The 22,169-nt window shown below is 33.6% G+C and overlaps 1 protein-coding gene across 4 annotated transcripts in view; it reads right to left on the bottom strand.

Annotated features, from left to right (window-relative positions):
- Window positions 1–20: 20 nt before the first annotated feature.
- LOC308638761 (putative P2Y purinoceptor 10) overlaps window positions 21–22,169 on the bottom strand; it is a 34,399-nt gene continuing 12,250 nt past the window's right edge. For 2 of the 4 annotated variants that reach the window (XM_081276527.1, XM_081276528.1), the window contains exons 2-3: window positions 10,381–10,472; window positions 21–2,095 (exon numbers count right to left, since the gene is read on the bottom strand). In XM_081276527.1, coding sequence (XP_081132653.1) covers window positions 1,003–2,046 — 1,044 coding nt within the window. In that variant the 5' untranslated portion in view covers window positions 2,047–2,095; window positions 10,381–10,472 and the 3' untranslated portion in view covers window positions 21–1,002. The remainder of the gene's footprint in view (window positions 2,096–10,380; window positions 10,473–22,169) is intronic. The other 2 variants (XM_081276529.1, XM_081276530.1) reach the window with 1 other exon arrangement.

Below are 22,169 nucleotides of genomic sequence, written 5' to 3'. Positions count from 1 at the left end.
CCAGTGGAAATAATTTGTATTATAAAATGATGTAAATAGAGTTTTTAATGGCAAATTTTCATTCTGTATTTAGGATAATATTCAAGTCATCAATATATCTTTATCTGTGAAGAATGGGGTCCAAACAGATTTTAACAGTCAAAAAAACTGTACAAATGCCTGGGATTCTTCATTAACTCATTAGTTTAAACAAATGTATTAAGTAAAGTTGTGACTGAGGTTGTGTATGGAATAATCAATCTAGATAGAAAATGGTACAGATAGTTTTAATTAACAAATATAATAAAATATTTTCTGAATTAGTGCCAGTATATAAAAACATGCATCACATTACATGCACTCAGCAGATATTCAAGCAAAGAACCTTTATTTTAAACCTTAAAACTCAAGTTTGCAAAATGTATTAAAACACAATTTTGTGTTTAAGGTATACGTGTTGAGGGTGAATCCCATGACACTTCTGAGATATTTGGGGTGCTTCTGATTTGTTTCCCCAAGGAGAAAAAAGTCTCATAGATATTTCAAGTTATAAGGATATTATTTCCTATAATTAATACTAATATCAAAAAGCTTTTCCTCTTCCATCTACCTTGCTCAAGTAGTGTATTATTCCTAAAAAAAAGTTAAGGCCATATTGTTCTCATGTATACTTTTCAAAGTTTGAATAATTAACTCATATTCACTTGTTTTCAACTTATATTTTGTTTCTCTCAAGAGAAGGTGAATAAATTGGACCCATTGCTGAGAAACAGGTATGCAACTTATTCAGCTGCTCATCAATTTGTGTAAAGAAAGATTTTCTCACAAGGTCCATAGAACAAAAATGTTTTCATTTAGACAGATAATATAGGCATGAATAATTCCTTCAGAAGGATCATTTTGAGGATGTAGGTAAGGGTGCCATGTTTCATGAAGACACTCAAACACCATTTTTAAGAAAAATCTTCACAATGATATACTTAAATTGCTAGAGCATATAGGTGACCCTAACTGATTGTTTGACTACATTGTCTTGGAATCATCCAAACATTCAAGTGAGATAGTTTGAAGATCCTCCTCCCTTTGACGAATTTCCAAAGCATTGTCCTTGCATCTCACACATGACTGAAGAACCGAGCCTCCATGTTCTGAAAATTGATCACGAAATTCTGAAGTCATAAAATAATATACGACTGGATCAAGACAACAATTCAGATTTGCAAGACACAGGGAAATGATGTGGAAACATAGAGTGCTCTTAATGAAGGAACAATTTGAAAAAACATGTTGCTTCACCATCATAAAGAATGGGAAGTTGAGATGGTAAGGAGTGAAACACACAATGAACACCACTGCACACATCAGGACCATCCTCAAAGCTTTTTTCCTTTCTTTTGTATTCTGAGGGGGAACTTGGAATTCCTGTAAAGATTTTCTTGTTTTCCAGGTGCAATAAGTTATAATTATAACAGGCAATACAAACCCGCCAAGTTCAGCTGCAGTTACCATACCAATGGAAGAAGCCATGCTAATGTTGTGAATCCCTAAATCAGCAAAGCAGAATTTGGTGTTCTTGGCTAAGTTTGCACTCCTCAGGATGGGAAGTGGCAAACAGGCAGTCCCCACGATGACCCAGATGGCAGCACTGATGCCCACATCATACCTACGCTTCCAGTTTCTGGCCCTGAATGGCTTGAGGAGAAAGAAGCACCTCTGCAGGCTGATGCACGTCAGGAAGAAAATGCTGGCATACATGTTGAGATACTTCAGGTAGAAGCACAACAGACAAAGGGCCCTCTGGAAAGGCCAGTGGTGATTGATGTAATAGTAAATTCGGAGGGGTAAGGACAGCACATGAGCCAGGTCAGCCACAGAGAGGTTGATCATAAAAATGATGGCTTTATTTTTCTTGCTGATGAAGCGGCACAGGACCCACAAGGCTGCACTGTTGGCCACAAGACCAGGGATGAATATCAGGATATAGGTGGTTGCATAGAGGGAGTCCTGAAATGACATTTGAAGATCAGTGCAGTTTGCTCTTGTACTGTTTGTGTTGTTATTTCCCATCTTGAGGACTTATACTCCTTCCTTAAGAAAAACATTAGAGTGATGACTTCTGCAGTAAATAGAACAAAAACAGAGTCAAGGCCATGTCACTTTATGTTTGAATATGCAAATATATTTTTTTATTGTTGGTCGTTCAAAACATTACATAGTTATTAATATATCATATTTCACAGTTTGATTCAAGTGGGTTATGAACTCCCATTTTTACCCCGTATACAGATTGCTGTATCACATCATTTACACTTCCATTGATTTACATATTGCCATTGTAGTGTCTGATGTATTCTGCTGCCTTTCCTATCCTCTACTATCCCCCCTCCCCTCCCCTCCCCTTTTCTCTCTCTACCCCCTCTACTGTAAATCATTTCTTCCACTTGTATTATTCTTCTCTTACCCCTCCTTTCCTCTTATATGTAATTTTGTATAACCCTGAGGATCACCTTCCATTTCCATGCGATTTCCCTTCTCACTCCCTTTCCCTCCCACCTCTCATCCCTGTTTAATGTTAATCTTCTTCTCAAGCTTTTCGTCCCTACCCTGTCCTTGGTTACTCCCCTTATATCAAAGAAGTCATTTGGCATTTGTTTTTTAAGGATTGGCTAGCTTCACTTAGCATAATCTGCTCTAATGCCATCCATTTCCCTCCAAATTCTATGATTTTGTCATTTTTTAATGCAGAGTAATACTCCATTGTGTATAAATGCCACATTTTTTTATCCATTCATCTATTGAAGGGCATCTAGGTTGGTTCCACAATCTTGCTATCGTGAATTGTGCTGCTATGAACATCGATGTAGCAGTGTCCCTGTAGCATGCTCTTATTAGGTCTTTAGGGAATAGACCAAGAAGGGGAATAGCTGGGTCAAATGGTGGTTCCATTCCCAGCTTTCCAAGAAATCTCCATACTGCTTTCCAAATTGGCTGCACCAATTTGCAGTCCCACCTATATTTATTCTTTATCACAGAAGTTTTCAAGTATGAGTTTCTATAAATTCAAAAGATCTCATCTATGTAAACAGAAAATATCATGTCAATCCACAAAGGAATGACAGGAGTGAGAAAGACATTTTCAGGAATCAAAAAGATCAGTACTTTGGTAGTACCTTAAGTCAGATTTTCTCCTTGAAAGGGAGTAATCAAACTCTTAGAGCTAACCAACCAACAGGCAAGACCTCATTGCATAACAGCCCCTGGACATACATTCCAACACTCTTTTGAGGTAACACATTTCAGTTTTGCAGTCATCTCTATCTGCATATCCAAAGTTTAAAATTTAACTGAGTTCTCTATCACCAACCCTGGGAGAAAGAAAACTTAATTCATTTTTTTACTGCTTCTTTATGAAGGATTAGATGATGGTAAGGTGAGTCTATAAACCTTTGTAAATGAGACATGGGATAGGGGCCTTGGTAAGAGCTGAAAAGGTCACCAAATCTTGGGAGGATAGGAGCTTGGAATGACAGTACAACTCAAGTAACTTTTGCCTCTCAGAATTTGAGTGAAAAATTAGTCTTGCTTCTATGATGTAGCACTTTTCAGAAGCTCCTGTAATTAAAGTTCTACGTTTATTAACAGTTTTATGGTAGCTCAGACATTCACGTTTATTGAGACTAATATTGTCACCATTTGAGGCAAATACCTGAAGGATTTTTTGCTGTAGATACAGCAAAAAAAGGGCTATGTATCCTTCATCTCTCAGGGCAACTCGAGTAAAAAGTTATTAATGTGAATGATTACATTTTTAATGATCATAATTGTTAGAAATTTCTTCCCTCTAATGAGTCAAAATCTATTCCCCTGTCATTTCAACCTAGTTAGGTCTGTCAAGGCCAAATAAAATAAAAGTCTATTCCCTGTTACACACACAAGCTCTCCAAACATCTAAAGATAAGGATCATGTCCTCTCTTAAATCTTCCTTATCCAGGTTAAACTCTCATTCCTCGAATGACATTGTCCTTGTTCTTGGTTTTGCTTTATGTCAGAATGTTATTGCTTTTGGCCAAAAGCCATTACAGTACGTAGCTTACTTTACTTTTGAAAATTAAAGTTAAATTACCAAATGGTTGGTATTTTTTAGGAAAATATTATTTATACATCTGATGGTAGAAACAAAAGGTAATTGAGATTTCAATACTGCGTTGTGCTTTTTAATTGCCTGCAGAGGCAGTTATTTTGCTAGACATTTTATGGAATTAAAGGAAAAATTAGATAGCTTTAACATTAACTACCTAACACTCAAGTGCAATCGTAAATAAACATTTTCAACAATTCTTGAAATATAAACTTGTAAAACAATATACGATCTAAGTGTGTTTATTCAACCTTAAACACAACCAATTAAAAATGTAAAAATGCATTTAATTATATACAGCACATACAGTGCCAAACAACCTATTTGATGCCTTTATTTACTTGACTGACAGTTCACTGAAATAAAACAACCAGGTGATTCAGGCAAACAACTACTTTGATTATTTTTCACTGAGTTGACTCTGTTGCTGAATTGCTCAATTAGTTTAGTAAACTATAAATATTAAACTGGGTGGTTTATCCATTGGACTAACTAAAATAATTCATATTGTTTTCTGTATGTTCACTGTAAATTTGAAAAAGCCATACAATTGGACAAGAACTAGTCTTGAACTAAAATTAAGAAAAAGTTTATTACACATGATCATCTTTGGTTTTGTTACAAAAATGATTAGTGATTACTGAATGCTTATTTTTGGCCAGGTGCTATTATAAGTATTTTATATACAGTCTATTAATCTCTGACAGAAATCCTTTGAAATAATAATATATTATTGCTATTTTATGGATGAGGAAACCTAGGCCCCAAGAAAGGCAAGGCTCACTTTTTCCATGAAGACTTTCCTGAACTCTCCAAACCACAAGTCACTGGCATCACAGTATCCACAGCTCTGATTATTTCTTTTAGGAAGAATGAATTTTTAATACATCCAACATGATGTGGTGACTTACTTTTTCATGGGGTCTATTTTATTGCCCTAAAATGATAGCAATCTTCTACATATTGAAGACTCAATCTCTTACTTTTCTCTGGCCTCCAAAGTAAAGTATCTTGAGTACATCATAAGTGTCTTGAGTACATTATAGGTCAACTAATTATTTGTTGGGTGAATAATTGTATAATAGTTGGATGAATCTGGGAGACAGAAACTGTCTCAGAACAAAATAATCAGTGAAAGGGAATAAGTGTCTGGGGGATTAAAATTAGTTGTGATGTTTGACTTGACCACCAGGTGTCATAAGTATACCAACGTTCAAATATCTTTTGACATTTAATAGAATTTGTTTTAAAATTTCATTAAGGGAGAAATAAAGGGAGAGTAGTACCAAGAAGCATACTGTGTAACTTCAGAAAAAGAATTTTTAAAGAGTATTTTAGAGAGTTTACATTTATTTTATTTTTCTCAGTTTCTATACTGCCTCATATACTTCTAAAGAGTCAGCTTGGCTTCTAGATACATTATGGATTTTTAAAATATTCAAGTTGTTAAAGACCATTAAGATCTTCTGATTCAGTAACTTTTATATGAGGAAACCAAGCCCAGAAAAAAATGAGACTGAAATGTTCAAATTCACATAAAAAAAATTAGTGGCAAAGGCTGAACCAGGATCTCTTGCCTCCCACTACAGAGCAATTTCTACTTTTCCAGGAACTTCTCAGATGAAAACCATATTTTTGTAATTATCTAATAATAATACAAATGTTCAGAAACAAACCAATGCCAGATTTTAGACCACTAACCTTGACAGTGAACTGTTACAGCAAGAGGGATTAGTTCCTTCCAAATATTCTAGGACAAATACAGTATTTTGAAAATGAATATTTCTATTCCCTAATGATAAGATTGTGTAAGAAGGCTTCTTAGAATCTTAGATTATTTTGTTTTTAAACTTTTATTGTTTCTTCTCACAAGAAATGTCTCACATTAGAAAGAGATTAAAAACAACAAATTTTATTAATATAAACTATATTTCAACCTGAGACTCCCATGTAGTCTATTACACACACACACACACACACACACACACACACACACAAAAAAAACAGATTTTTAAAAAATGTAGTTGTCGATAGACAGCATGCCTTTATTTGTTTATTTTTTTTTTATGTTGTGCTAAGGATCGAACCCAGGACCTCACACGTGCTAGGAAAGTGCTCTGCTACTGAGCTGCAGCCCCAGCCCCCAACCCAGATTTTACATTGTTAACATTTTGAGGCATAACCTCTCGAATTTAATTTTTCTTCCATATACATACCAAATTTGATTTATATGCACATCTTTTTTTATAAAGCTTTATTTATTCAATCATAATTAATATAAATATCTCTCCATATCAGCATCTAAGTAATCATTTTAATGAACAATTAAAATTCCACCAGAATTATAATACCATGATTTATTAAACTAGTAGACATTGAGGTAGATTCCCATTTTATCACTATCAGAAAAAATAGTGAAAATATTGGTAAACATCCTACTGGGCCTGGTGGTACAAGGCTGCAATCCAAAAACTCAGGAGGGTGAGATAGGAGGATTAAAGGTTCAAGGCCAGAGGCCAGTATAGGCAATGTAGGGAGAAAAATAAAAAGGGCTCATGAGGTAGATCAGTGTTGAGTGCCCTTAGGTTCAATCCCTAGTGCCACACAAAAAATTGTAAACATTCTTTTTATAGATAGATATACATGTATTTAGTTGTAGATGGACACAATACCTTTATTTTATTTATTTATTTTTATGTGAAGCTAAGGATCAAATTCAGTGCCTCACCCATGCTAGGCAAGCGCTCTATCACTGAGCTACAGCCCCAGCCCTAAACGTTCTTATATACTCATTTTTGTACATTTGAACAACTGTTCCCTTTGAATAAGTTATTAAAAGTGGAATTGCTAGGCTGTTGATGTGTAATGACAAATTATTCTGCAGAAATACATCCCATATGAAATTCCAAAAATGCTCTTTTTAAGAACATCACAATGTCAAATCTAGATATATAAAATTTTGTTTAGCTGGAAGATCAAGTATAATGTAGAGAATTGTGATTCAGTCTTAATTTTTTCAAAGGACAAATATCAAAATTTGGATATTTATGTTGTGCAATGTAATGTTTTGATATGTGTATACATTGAGGAATGTTGAAACCAAGCTAATTAACATGTCAATCACCTCAAATACAAATCATTTTATTTGAGAACACTTAGCAATTGTCAAGTATACTGTACATTTTTATTAAGTATATAATTATGCTATGCAATAGATCTCCAGAATTTTGGATTCAATCTTTAATCAGGCTCAAAAATAACTTCTATCTTGTCACAAAAATTCAATAAAGTTTACCATGTCCACCTCAACACCATGGTTCTCGAATTTAAGCCTCAGAATCATCTAGAGGTCTATCACACCTATAGTTTCTGATTCAATAGATCTGGGTTGGGCCCCATGAATTTGCATTTCTAATTAGTTACCAAATGATTCAGGGACCGCTCTTTGAAAATCACTTCCTTAAAACACTATTTATGCCAGCAAAGATTGTGTTTTATTTGAGAACCAGTCTCTTCATGAATATTGTGAATCATGTGATTTTTTAAAAATTAAATGTTTTTTCTACTTTGAACATGAATAAATTCACAGAAAGCTTGTAGCCTAACTTTTATCACTCATTTATTTCTCTTGACCACATGGAAAAAAAATTTCTAGTAAAACAAAACAAAAACTGTGTCAAAACATTGCATTGTATTCATATTTCAGAAAAAGGCTAAAGATTCTATGCTTAAAAAATAAAAACTTATGAAGTCAGGAAAGTGTGACAGTTCTCTTAATGCCATAATGAAAAGTTAAGCTTTAATAGTTTTTGTTTTTGTTTTTACCACAACGGATTCTTAAGAAAAGCTTAATAAACTTACTTCCAAAATAATAATTATGAAATAAATTATCCAACTGATTCAATTTAAAAAAACATTACTAATGTTCAGAATAACCACTGTTCATGGCTTATGAATTTTCATAAACAATGTTTCAAAAATTCAAAACTACCACAAAACATGTATTTTAATAGAACAAACTACGTCATCTCAGAATTCCTAATTTCATTTCCTTGAGTGTCAGAAACTTGAAAATAGTAAGTTCAATCAGTGCAAAGGAATGCATTCATGTTAAACCCTTTCATTAGCTTTCAAAATCTTCCTGCTAAGCCTTTTGCTAATTTGACTGATTTTCATTTAAAAGGGGAAAATATTTCTGATTTTATTTTCCCCCAGAAATTAGAGAAGCTTATAAAGTTTCTCCCATAACCGCCTATTTAAAATTCTTTTTCACCTGATGCCAATATGGTTTTAATTCAGTTTTCTGGATTTATTTATTTTTCTTCTTGACAGTCAATATACTATAGTGGTTCCAAATACAGGCTTTAGAGTCAGACAGACCTGATTTTGAATACACATCTCTCTGCTTAGAAGTTGTTTGTCCTAATTTATCTGATCTACAGTTTTTTAAACTGTACAACACATGGCATTGTTTTATACATTCAAAGAGGCAAGATAATTTATGCAATGTATGTGTCTGGTACATAGTTATGTCACAAGTGTTATTATTCTAATTTGTTTTGTGTAGTTGTTCTGTCTCGTAAAAGAAGGTGAAATATAAATACATTTCAAAGTTCAGCTTATATTCATGTACCCTTTGAAGGTACATCTGGCTATTCTAGTTTTTGTCAACCTCAATTTTCTTAGAGTTTTTAAGTATCTTACTTATTCTACATGGATTCAGTATTTAATGACATTTAAATTTCTTGAGAATTTTCTATGTGCCAGGCACTATATATATAGTATTATATTGTAATATATATATATATATATAATATATGTAACATATAGTATATATTAGTATATACTACTTTGTATATATAAGTATATATATATATATATATATATATATATATATATATATATATATATATTGTATTGTGTGTGTGTGTGCATGTGTGTGTTTGTATAGGCTGGGAATATGGCTCAGTGGTTAAGTGACCCTGAGTTCAATCCCCCATACCTAAAAAAATATAGTTAAAAAATTTGCCTATGAATAAACTGCTAGTTTGCTACAGAACAGAATTAAACACAATGAATCTGATTCCACAGACAAAATTATGCTCTGTTAACTTATTGCTGGTACTTTATTCATTTTTGTCTTTAGGGCATTGACCTTGAATGCAAGCCCCTTGACACACATGTTGTTTTACCTCCTATGAAACACAGACTTGACTCTTCTTAAAAGTGATTGAATTTGAATGATACATGATCACTGTATCATTCACACAATAAGTGTGAGTATCCATCTAAGTTGAACCTTTAATATATTTATCTACAAATACCATCATACATAATCACCAAATTTTATGATTACTATATTTTTCCTTTTTTAAACATTTAACTACTTTTTCCTGCATCACATCTATTCTAATTCAGGCAGCCATTGTCTTTATCTCTTATTATTATCAGTCTCTATAAATTTTCCATTTTCAATTTTTGGTTGATACTAATGTTTTAAGTTAAGACATTAGTTGAAATTTACAAGGAAACTACAAAGGAAATAACTCAAAAACTAAAGAAAAGAAAACAACACATGAGGCCTGGGGTTGTGACTCAGTGGTAGAGCACTAACCTAGCACATGTGAGGCCCTGGGTTCGATCCTCAGCACCACATAAAAATAAGTAAATAAAATAAAGGTGTATATATATAAAAAGAAACAACACATGAGTTGAAATGGTGCACAAGAAAATATCTATGTAACACAAATGAAGACAGAAATGGAGGACTGAAGGAAATTGTCAAAATTTCATAAGACATTAAGAAAACTGAAAAGTAGCAGATGTAATCCAACCTTAATGATCATTAAATGTAAATATATTGAATGCTACAATAAAAAGGAATTATTGGTGGCTGGGGTTGTAGCTCTGCAGTAAAGCACTCCCCTAATGTGTGCAGGGCACTAGGTTTGATCCTCAGCACCACATAAAAATAAAATTAAAAAATAAAATTATGTCCAACTACAACTAAAAAAACAAAATATTTTTTAAAAAGGCAGTTATTGGTAGAATGGATTAAAAACCATTAAAAACCACAAGTAGATTGAAACAAAAAGGAAGCTAAAAGATATTCCATGCAAGCTTCAAACAAGAGAGCTAGAGGACTGGTATAGCTCAGTGGTAGAACACATGCTTAACATGTGTGAGGCTTTGGGTTCAATTTCCCATCCCATGAAAAGAATCTAAACAGACTCATTAATTTGTTGGGCCTGGTGGCACATACCTGTAGTCCCAGCTCCTTGGGAGTCTTAAGACAGGAGTTTTACTTGAGCCCAGGAGCTCGAGGCCAGTCTAGACAACATAGCAAAACCCCATCTTGAAAGAAAATAGAGAAGGAGAGAGAATTAAAGAGGCTATACTAATATCAGAGAAAATAAATTTTAGATAAAATTGCTATTAAAGACAGAGAATGCTATATTATGATAAAATGAACAGTTGATCATGGAAACATAGCAATTAAAAATATATAGCCTGGGATATATGAAGTAACTCAAATGAAAAGAGTAATAGACAATTCGACAATAGTAGTTGGAGATTTCAATATTTTCGATAATGGACAGAACATCTTGCTAGACAATTAACAAGGATATACAAGACTTAAGCAGCACTGTAAATTAAATAAACTTAGCAGATAATGATAGACTACTCAACAATAGCAACATATATATCCATCTCAAGTTCACATAAAAATTCTTCAAAATAAAATACATCAAGCCATAAAAAAGCCCTGATAAATTTTAAAGAATTGAGATTACACATATGTTCTTTGACAATAATGGAATAAAGTGAAAATTAAATCAGAGAAAGAAACTTTGAAAATTCCTAAATATGTGGAAATTAAAGAATACACTCTTTTTTAAAATTTTTTTTAGTTGTAGATGGGCACAATATCTTTTTTTTAAGAGAGAGATGGAATTTTTAATATTTATTTTTTTAGTTTTCCACAGACACAACATCTTTATTTGTATGTGGTGCTGAGGATCGAACCCAGGCCGCAAGCATGCCAGGCGAGCGCACTACCACTTGAGCCATATCCCCAGCCCGGCACAATATCTATTTTTTTTTATGTGGTGCTGGGGACCAAACCCAGGGCCTCAAGCATACAAGGCAAGCACTCTACCACTGACCTACAAACCCAGCCCAAGAATACACTCTTGAAAAGCAAATCGATCAGAGAAAAAATCACAAGAGAAATTAGAATATACTTTTATATGAATGAAAGTAAAAACATAACATATAAGAACTTATTGAACGAAACTAAACTAGTCTTTAAGGAAATTTATAGCTTAAAACACATATTCAAAAACGACAAAGATCTCAGGTCAATGACCTAACCTTCTACCTTAGGAAATTAAACCCAAATAAGCAGAAAATAATAAGAAAAATTAGAGAATAAATAAATGAAATATATAATAGACAAATAATAGGAAAATCAATGAAAACAATATTGTTCCTTGAAAGAATAAACAAAATGGATGAATCTTTAACTAGACTGACTAAAAAAAAAAAGGAGGAAACACAAATTACTAAAAGCAGGCTTGTGGAGCTGTGGATATAGCTCAGTTGTTAGAGTGCTTGCCTCACATGCACAAGACCCTGGGTTAGGGTTCAATCCCTAGCACCACAAAAAAAAAAAAAAGAAAGAAAGAAAGAAAAAATCAATCTTATAAGAGAGGACATCATTAATGACTAATGTAATAATGAGGATTATGGAGGAAGATTATGAGCAACAGTATGCCAAACTTTTGACAGATAAATTTATATAACAACACACACCTACTGAATCTGAATTAAAAACAAAGACTTAATTTTTTTAAAAAAATGACTTTAAAAAGTGAATGGACCTATAATAAATGAAGAAACCAAATTAGCAATCATAAAACATCCCACAAAGAAAAGTCTAGGACCAGATGGATTCACTAATGAATTGTACTAAACTTTTAAAGGATAATTAACACTGTTCACAAAGTTCCAAAAATAGGACAGGATGAGACATTTCCTAACTCATTCCACAAGGAGGATAGCATTACTCTGATGCCAAAGTCAGCCAAAGATATCACAGGAAAAGGAAATGACAGACTAATCACCCTATAAATATAAATAAGAAAATCCTCACTAAAATTCTAGCCAATGGAATTCAGCAACATATAAAAAAAGAGTACAATATGATTAAGGTTAGTTTAATGCCTGAGCATCAATCAATGTAATATAGCATATTAACAAAACAAAATCCAAAAGCCACATAATCATATCGGTGGCTGTGCAAAAGGTATCTGATAAACATCCTTTTTATAATAGAAACCACTCAACTAAGAATAAAATGGCCTTTATCCCAACCAGAAAAATCCACAGCTAATAGTACACATAAAGGTTGAGACTGAATGATTTTCCACTTAAAAAAGGAAGAAAAATATTCATTTCACTACCTCTATTAAATATTGTATTATCCTATATATTTTTTAAATAGTGTATTATAGTTTGGAGCCAGTACAACAGGCAATTAGGGAGAAGCAAAACCGCTTCCTTATAGATTACATGAATTCATATATAGAAAATCCCAAATAATGTACTAATTTTTTTCCCTTTGTGATACTGGGGATTTAACTCAGGGAATTTCTACCAATAAGCTACACCCCAGACCTCATTTATTTATTTATTTAGAGACAGGATCTTGCTAGATTGCCAAGACTGGCCTCAAACTTGTGATCCTCCTGCCTCAGCCTCCCTAGTTGCTGGTATTATAGACATACACTATCACTTCAGATTCTTTAAAAAAAAATTTTGAACAAACTCAAAAAACAAGTTCAGCAAGTTTATAGAATACAAAATCAAAACACAAAAATATCACATTTCTGCACTTTAACAATGAATAATCCAAAATGAAATTAAGAAAGCAATATCATTTATAATAACCACATTAAGAACAAAATATTCAGAATAAATTAAATCAAAGATTTTTAAGAATTTCATGCTAAAATTGCCAATACTGTTGAAAATAAAGGAAATAAAATTAAATGGAATGGCATATCATGTTTGTAAATTGGAAAACTTACTATTGTCACAATGGCAATACAACCAAATTAATTTACCCCCAGCTACCTTATTTGTAGAAATTGATAAACTAATCAAAAAATTTCTATGGAAATAAAAAGAACCCAGAAGAATAAAATGGACTACTTGATAAAATAACAAAGTTCAAGGATTCACACTTCCACATTTCAGTAGTCATTACAAAGCCACAGTAATTACACCAGTGTGGCACTAGCATAAAATGATAGATATATAGATATATAGAATGTATTTGAAAGTCTAGAAATCAATCTTTACATTTATGGTCCATTGATTTTTGACAAAAATGTTAATCAAATATCAAAACGAAGGGACAATCTTTTCAACAAATAGTGCTGAAACAAGTCAATGTCCATATAAAAAAGAATGAAATTTGTATCTCTAATGGCCTTTTTTTTTTTTCATATATCAGCTTGGCTAAGCTATAGTCCCCAGTTATTTCAGTAAAACACCAATGTTTTAGGATGATTTTTATTAGTATGTACTAATTATACATATTTAAGGGATGCAGTGTTATATTTTAATAAATACAGAGTACACTGATCAAATCTAGCCTCTATCCACCCTCTCCTCTCCCATTCCAGACCTCTAATAACAACTATTCTACATTCAGATTGACTTTTTTAAAACTTCCACACATGAGAGAGAACATGCAGCACTCTTGTCTTTCTGTATTGGGGCTTATTTTACTTAACAGTGTCTTCCAGTTCCATCATTTTGCTGCAAATGACAAGATTTCACTTTTCTTTATGGATGAATAATATTCCATCATCTATATACAACATTTTCTTATTCATCAATATCTTGATGGTTTGATGGGCAACTAGGTTAATCCCATACCTGAGCTGTTGCAAAGAGTGTTGCAGTAAACAGGCATGCAGGGGCTGAGGTTGTAGCTTAGTGGTAGAGTGCTCCCCTAGTATGGGTGAGGCACTGGGTTCAATCCTCAGCACTACATAAATATAAATAAATAAAAATAAAGGCATTGGGTCCACATACAACTAAAAATATTTTTAAAATTAAATAGGCATGCAGATATCCCTAATATTAATTTGAGGGCATTTTGGTGATGTAATTAAAATTCATAATCATTTGACTTTACATAAGGGAGATTATTTTAAATAATCTGAGTAGGTCTCAACCAGTTGAAAGACTTTAAAAGTAGAGTTGAGGTTTCTCCAAAGAATTTCTGACTTCAGATAATAGCTTCTACTTGTGAATTCAAGCCTGCCATTTCTAATAGCCTGACCTGTGGATGTCTGAATTGCCTGGCCAGCCCCTACAATTGCATAAAATTCTTTACAATAAACCTCTTTTATATTTCATTTCAGTTATGTTTCACTGGTTGAATGTTGACTGACACTGATTTGAACACTGAGAGTTGTTCTAGAGGACTAGCATCTTAAGGATGAATTTCTGAATTGCTTCTGAATTTTATGAAATTGATGTTCTCTCATCTGATTAGAATTAAAGGCATCGATGATCATTTTCCACAGTAGGACAGAGCAACAGTATAAGGCCTGATTTGGCAGTAGAGATACATAAAATATTGCCATCAATTTTTTAAGTCAAATTCCTAGAGAAGGTAAGGTTCTGAATGACCGTGTATTTATTATTTGAGAGCTAAAATATTTTAAAATGTACAAATAAGGAGTATAATAGGATTGACTAGTTATTTCACTGTGCTAGAGAAAGTGGCAAAAGACCAAAACTTCAAATTTTCAGTTCTCATTTAATATTAATTATCCATAAGGGTCTTCATTTTCCCTGAAAGAAAGAAACCTTTATCTTCTGTAGACTTACGGCCAAGAGATTTAGTTAAAACAAAAACAATATCATCCTTCAACTAGCTGAATTATAATGCAAATTAAGCTCCAAAACATGTATTTCCAAACACCAAGACAGATATGCTTACAGCCAATAATGAGTGCCCAATATGCTAGCAATAGAGACCAGTAATGAGTACATGATATGGCACCAATTTCAGAGTGATGAGCCAGCTACTTGGTGGCAGGACTGTTTAACTCCCATCATGGGTAGGGAAGCACTTCCTTTTTACTGAAGTAGACAGTTACTCTGGTATGGATTTGCCCTCCCTGCAGTGTTTCTACCAAAACAATGATATTTATTTACAGAACACATTATATGATTCTATTGCCATATCATTCCACACAGTAGGTCTCTGACAAAATGAAACATATCATTGGCAAAACTAAATGGAGCAATGAGCTCAGGATCATGGAATTCACTGTTCTTCTTGGGTTTGAAATTATCTTAAAGTAGCTGGTCAGATGGCCTTTTAAAATACAATGACCTTTTGAAGAGCTGGTGAGAGCAACCAGCAAGCCTTGAGCTACATCCTCTAAGAGCCTGCATATGTCTAAATTAGTGCCCTTGATGTTTCTCTCATATACAGGAGTTATAACTTCTGTAGTTGAGAAATGGAAATAGAAGTGAACCACTCATTATTACCTCTAGTTGTCCAATAGCAAAAATTTGCCTCCCATCTTTACAACCTTAGGTTTTGCTGGTCTGGAAGTCTTAGTTCCCATAGGAAGAATATTTTCAGCAGGGACATGACAATTATTCTACTGATCTTGAAATTAATATTAACACCCAGCCACTTTGAGCTCCTCATCTATCTGAATCAACAGGCAAATTAGAAACCTACTTTCCTGAGAGGGATGATCGAGTCTGCATACAAAGAGAAAATTGGGTTGCTACTACAAAATGGAGGAGAGAAAAGAAAATGGAGGTAAAGACGCGTATATGGGAGTAGGGAAGAATATTCTGCAACTCAGGAAATTCCTTAAGGAGCCTTTAATACTACCATATCCTGTGAGTAAAGTCACTGAAAAACTATAGCAACCAAATTAAGGTAGAACTGTTAATGGCCTAGAACATTTAGTAATAAAAATTTGGGTTATTACACAGGGAATGAGGGGTACACACGAAGATGGAGCACTTGCCAAAGAAAGGGAAATATAGAATCGATAGTAGATGGAGACAGTTTAAAATATCAGCAATGAGGATATCATTAAGATAGTGGCCTAGGAGGTCCCAGCCCTCACCCCCTGACATACACACACAAACAAAGATTCATTGACTGCCAGTATGTTGCTGGTTTGATTACTACAGTTTTGTAATAGATTTTGAAATTAGGTAGTGTGACACCTTCAGCTTTATTTATTTTTTTCCTCAAGATTGGTTTATTTGGAGTCTTTTGTGGTTCCATAAAATTGGAAGGATATTTTTTGCTATTTCTGTGACAATACCTTAGAATTTTGATAGGGATTTCACCGTCTTTGTAGATTGTCTTGGATCATATGGACATTTTAGCAATATTAGTTATATCAACTGGTGAGCATGTCATTTTGTTCCATTTACTTGTGTAATCTTCTATTTTTAATCAATAGTTTATGGTTTATATGAATTGTATACACAAACACACATATACATGGCTTCCTTCACTAAATTTATTCCTAAATATTTTGATGCTATTATAAATTAAATTGGTTTTATTCTTTTTTTGTTTTGGATAGTTTGTTGTTAGTAAATAAAGACACTAATTATTTTTCTATGCTGTTTCTGTATGCTGTAACTTTAGTGATTCATTTAGTGTTTCTAAAACTTCTTTGGTGGAATTATTAGGATTTTCCATACAGAAGTTATGTCATGTGCAAATAGGGACAATTTAACTTCTTCCAGGCAGAGTTTGATGTTGTTTCTTTCATTTTTCTTTCTTTTTTCCTTTTCTTTTGGTTCTTAATTGCTATGGCTAAGATTTACAGTACTACATTGAGTAGTAGAGATGAGAGTTGGCATCATTATCTTGTTCTAGATCTTAGAGAAAAAGATTTGAACTTTTTGTCATTAGACTGAGTATAATGTTAGATGTGTGCTTGTGACATATGGTCATTATTGGATTGAGGTATATTCCTCTTACACCTATTTTTAGAGCTTTTATGATGACAATAATTTTGCATTTTTTTCAAAACCTTTTCTGCATATGTTGAGATAATAAAGTAGGTTGTGTTTCATTTTATCAATGTAGAATCATATTTATTCATTTGCATGTGGTAAACCATCCTTATGTCCCAGGAATAAATCCAATTTGATCATAGTGTATGATCACTTTAATATGCTGTTGCACATGTTTTGTTAGTATTTTGTTGAAAATATTTACACCTATATTCATGACAGATAGTAACCTGAAATTTTCTATTATTGCCTTTTTTTGATAGTTGGCAGTAATAATGCCATTTTTGTTGGTTCTTTTTAGTTATACATGGCAATAGAATTTATTTTGACATAATTATAAAACTTGCCTGGCATGTGTGAGGTACTGGGTTTGAGTCTCAGCACCAAATACAAATACATAAATGAAATAAAGGTCTATTAACAACTAAAAAAAATATTTTAAAAAAAATTCACAAATGCCCTTGATGAAGATTGTTATCTCTGACTCTTCCATTTTGCTGATATCATTCAAGGGAGATTATTTTAGATTTTCTGGAGAAACCTGACTCAGTGAGCCTTAATGCCATAAGAGCAGAGTTGAGGCGTCCTCATAAAAGAAGAAATATCACATTTGGAGAGCAGTTACATTAGTCAACTTTGTGTTGCTATAACAAATACCGAAAGGGGAGAAAAATCTTAGAAGAGGATAGAATTATTTTGGCTCACAGTTTCAGAGATTTCAATCCATGGTTCTCTGGCTCCATTGCTTTGGGCCTTAAGTAAGGCAGAATATCATGGTAGAAGGGTGTGGAAGAGGACATCTACTCAGCAAATGGCAGTCAGGTAGCAGAGAAAGAGTTGGGGGCAGGGACAAGATACATTCTCCAAAGGTACTCCCCCAGTGACCAACTTCTTCCCACCATGCACTACCAGCCTACAATTTCACCAATCCCATGTAGTCGATTAAAATAATTGTTAATTAATAATTAGTAATTCATCAAATATATTAATTCACTGGTAAATTTAAAGCCTTCATAATTCAATTATTTCCTAAAAAACCCACTCTGGACATTGCTACATTGGGGAACAGTTTACAACACATGGGCTTTTGGGGAACATTACATGTTCAAGATGTAACAGCAGCATCAGCCTGCACTAAAGAGAGCCAACTTGTTCTTTGTGCAGCCTGTTTTATGGATTTTGGAGGAACTGGCTAGCCTTTCACACAATTGTGTAAATAATATATATATATTTTTTGGTACCAGGGATTAAACATAGAGGCACTTAATCACTGAGCCATATCCCCAGGCTTTTTAATATATGATTTTGAGACAGAGTCTCACTAAGTTGCTTAGGTCCTTACTAAATTGAGACTGGCTTTGAACTTGTGATCTTCCTGCCTCAGTCTCCTGAGTTATTGGGATTACAGGGATGTACCACTGATTCCAGCAAAGGAAACCAATTTCTGACAATAAACCTGTGTGTGTGCATGTGTGTGTGTGTGTGTGTGTGCGCTTTCATAATGCTAGAAAAAATCATTTTAGTAAGTTTTGTGGCCTTGGGGTTAGAAAATATTTTCTTAAATACCCCTCTGAATGTACAAGCAATAAAAAATAGACAAAATAGATAAAATAGGTCTTCATTAAGTGTAAAAATAAAATCGTCTGTACTTCAAAGGGAATCATCAATAAAGTGAAAACACATCTACATACTAGGAGAAAATACTTACAAATAATATGCCTCGTCAGGCATTTGTATCAAAAATATGTTTTTAAATAAAGTGTTCTTCTTTTTATGGGTTCACTATAATAATACAAAATAGTGAGATTCATTATGCCATATTCATATATGCACATAACATATTTTGATTAATCTCATTCTTCAGTATGACCCTGTGTCCTTCTTTCCTCCTTCTCCGTAATCCCTTTACTCTACTGGTCTCCTTTCTATTAATATATTATTTTTACTTAGTGAATTGTAATTTTATATATATATATATATATATATATATATATATATATATATATATATTATGGATCAAGAAGTAAAGAGGAGGGGAGTACTGGGGAATGAAATCAATGAAGTTAGGCTAAATCTATGTGCAAATATACCATTAAAAAATCTCTTATAATTCAACAATAAAAATACAATCACATTTCAATATGAACAAGGGTTTTGAATATAAATTTATTTTAAAAAGTTAAAAAGTGGTTCAATAAGCATATGAAATGCCCTACTTCACTAGTCCAGCATCACTCATAATGGCCAAAAGTAAAAATAACCCATATGTCCATCACTTAAAGAATGCATGAGCAAAATGTGATATGTCCATATAATAGTATATTATTCAGTACTAAGAAAGTAATTAAGTACTGCTATGAGATGAATTGTGTCCCAGAAAAATTCATAAGTTGAAATACCAACCCTTTGTGGACTATATTGGAGACAGGGTCTTTAAGGAGGTGATTAAGGTTCAATGAGTTCTTAAGGGTAGGATCCTAATATGGAACTGATACACTGGCAAGCAGTGGAAGAGACACCAGAGTTCTCCCTCTACTACGTGAGCATATAGTAAGAAAGTGACCATCTTATGGCTCCATTTATATGACATGTCCCAAACAGGCAAATCTTTAGATACAGATATTAGATTAGTATTTATCAGGGAATGAAGGCAGAAGGGTGTAGGGTAATTGCTAATCAATACATGATTTTTTCTGTGGTGGTGAAGACATTCTAAAATAATATAATGATGGTAGTTTCAGGTCTCTATGAATATACTAATTAATATGAATACACTGATAGCCATTGAGTTAACCAACTTAAAAAATTCATTTTATGGTACGTGAATTATGTCAATAAAAACTGTCTGAAGTGCATCCTAAAAGGCTAATTTGAAGATGATGGTAGGGCTTTGCTCCTTTCTGAAGATTGTAGGGTAGATTCCATTTTCTTGTTGTTTCCAGCTTCTTAGACACTTTTTGTATTCTTTGGTACATGACCCCTTTTCTCCTTCAATGTTAACAATAGCCAGTTGTATCTGTCTCACTCTATCATCTATATGCTTTCTATCCTGCTTCCCTCTCCATCTATAAAGACCCTTGTGCATGGATTACATTGGATCCATCTGATTAATTCAGGATTAACCTAAATGTGTGCTTGTCATGTAAATTAACATCTACAGATTCTGGGGTTAGGATAAGGACATCATCATGGCCTGTTACTCTATCACATTCAACTATACATTGTCTACAAGAAACTCATATATGAAGCTAGTACTGCCCTGATGAAAAAGAAAAAAAGAAAAAGAAAAGTCAAAGAAACATCAAGGAAAAAAACTTCAGATCAATAACCCTGATGAACATAGACACAAAAATCCTTTTAAAAAATTACTGGCATTACTTACTAAAACATATTTAAAAGTTAGTACACCATGATCAAGTGAGTTTCATCCCAGGGATGCAAGAATGGTTCAACATACAGAATCAATAAACATAATTCATTACATCAAAAGACTTAAAGAAAAGAATCACATGATTATCTTTTTTTATTGTTGGTCGTTCAAAACATTACATAGTTCTTAATATATCATATTTCACAGTTTGATTCAAGTGGGTTATGAACTCCCATTTTTACCCCGTATACAGATTGCTGTATCACATCAGTTACACTTCCATTGATTTACATATTGCCATTCTAGTGACTGATGTATTCTGCTGTCTATCCTATTCTCTACTATCTCCCTTCCCCTCCCCTCCCCTCCCCTCCCCTTTTCTCTCCCTACCCCCTCTACTGTAAATCATTTCTTCCACTTGTATTATTCTTCTCTTACCCCTCCTTTCCTCTTATATGTAATTTTGTATAACCCTGAGGATCACCTTCCATTTCCATGCGATTTCCCTTCTCACTCCCTTTCCCTCCCACCTCTCATCCCTGTTTAATGTTAATCTTCTTCTCAAGCTCTTCGTCCCTACCCTGACCTTGGTTACTCCCCTTATATCAAAGCAGTCATTTGGCATTTGTTTTTTAAGGATTGGCTAGCTTCACTTAGCATAATCTGCTCTAATGCCATCCATTTCCCTCCAAATTCTATGATTTTGTCATTTTTTAAAGCAGAGTAATACTCCATTGTGTATAAATGCCACATTTTTTTAATCCATTCATCTATTGAAGGGCATCTAGTTTGGTTCCACAATCTTGCTATCGTGAATTGTGCTGCTATGAACATCGATGTAGCAGTGTCCCTGTAGCATGCTCTTATTAGGTCTTTAGGGAATAGACCAAGAAGGGGAATAGCTGGGTCAAATGGTGGTTCCATTCCCAGCTTTCCAAGAAATCTCCATACTGCTTTCCAAATTGGCTGCACCAATTTGCAGTCCCACCAACAATGAACAAGTGTACCCTTTTCCCCGCATCCTCGACAGCACTTGTTGTTGTTGGACTTCATAATGGCTGCCAATCTTACTGGAGTGAGATGGTATCTTAGGGTGGTTTTGATTTGCATTTCTCTGACTGCTAGCGATGGTGAGCATTTTTTCATGTACTTATTGATTGATTGTATGTCCTCCTCTGAGAAGTGTCTGTTCAGGTCCTTGGCCCATTTGTTGATTGGGTTATTTGTTATCTTATTGTCTAATTTTTTGAGTTCTTTGTATACTCTGGATATTAGGGCTCTATCTGAAGTGTGTGGGGTAAAGATTTGTTCCCAGGATGTAGGCTCCCTGTTTATCTCTCTTATTGTTTCTTTTGCTGAGAAAAAAACTTTTTAGTTTGAGTAAGTCCCATTTGTTGATTCTAGTTGTTAACTCTTGCGCTATGGGTGTCCTATTGAGGAATTTGGAGCCCGACCCCACAGTATGTAGATCATAGCCAACTTTTTCTTCAATCAGACGCCGTGTCTCTGATTTAATATCGAGCTCCTTGATCCATTTTGAGTTAAGTTTAATAGATGCAAAAAATCCATTTGACAAAATGCAGCAACCATTT

Source organism: Spermophilus citellus, assembly GCF_964194105.1.
Source record: "Spermophilus citellus genome assembly, chromosome: X".
Taxonomy (NCBI): Eukaryota; Metazoa; Chordata; class Mammalia; order Rodentia; family Sciuridae; genus Spermophilus; species Spermophilus citellus.
Note: the sequence above shows the minus strand (reverse complement) of the source record. Positions and strands in the feature narration are given on the sequence as shown.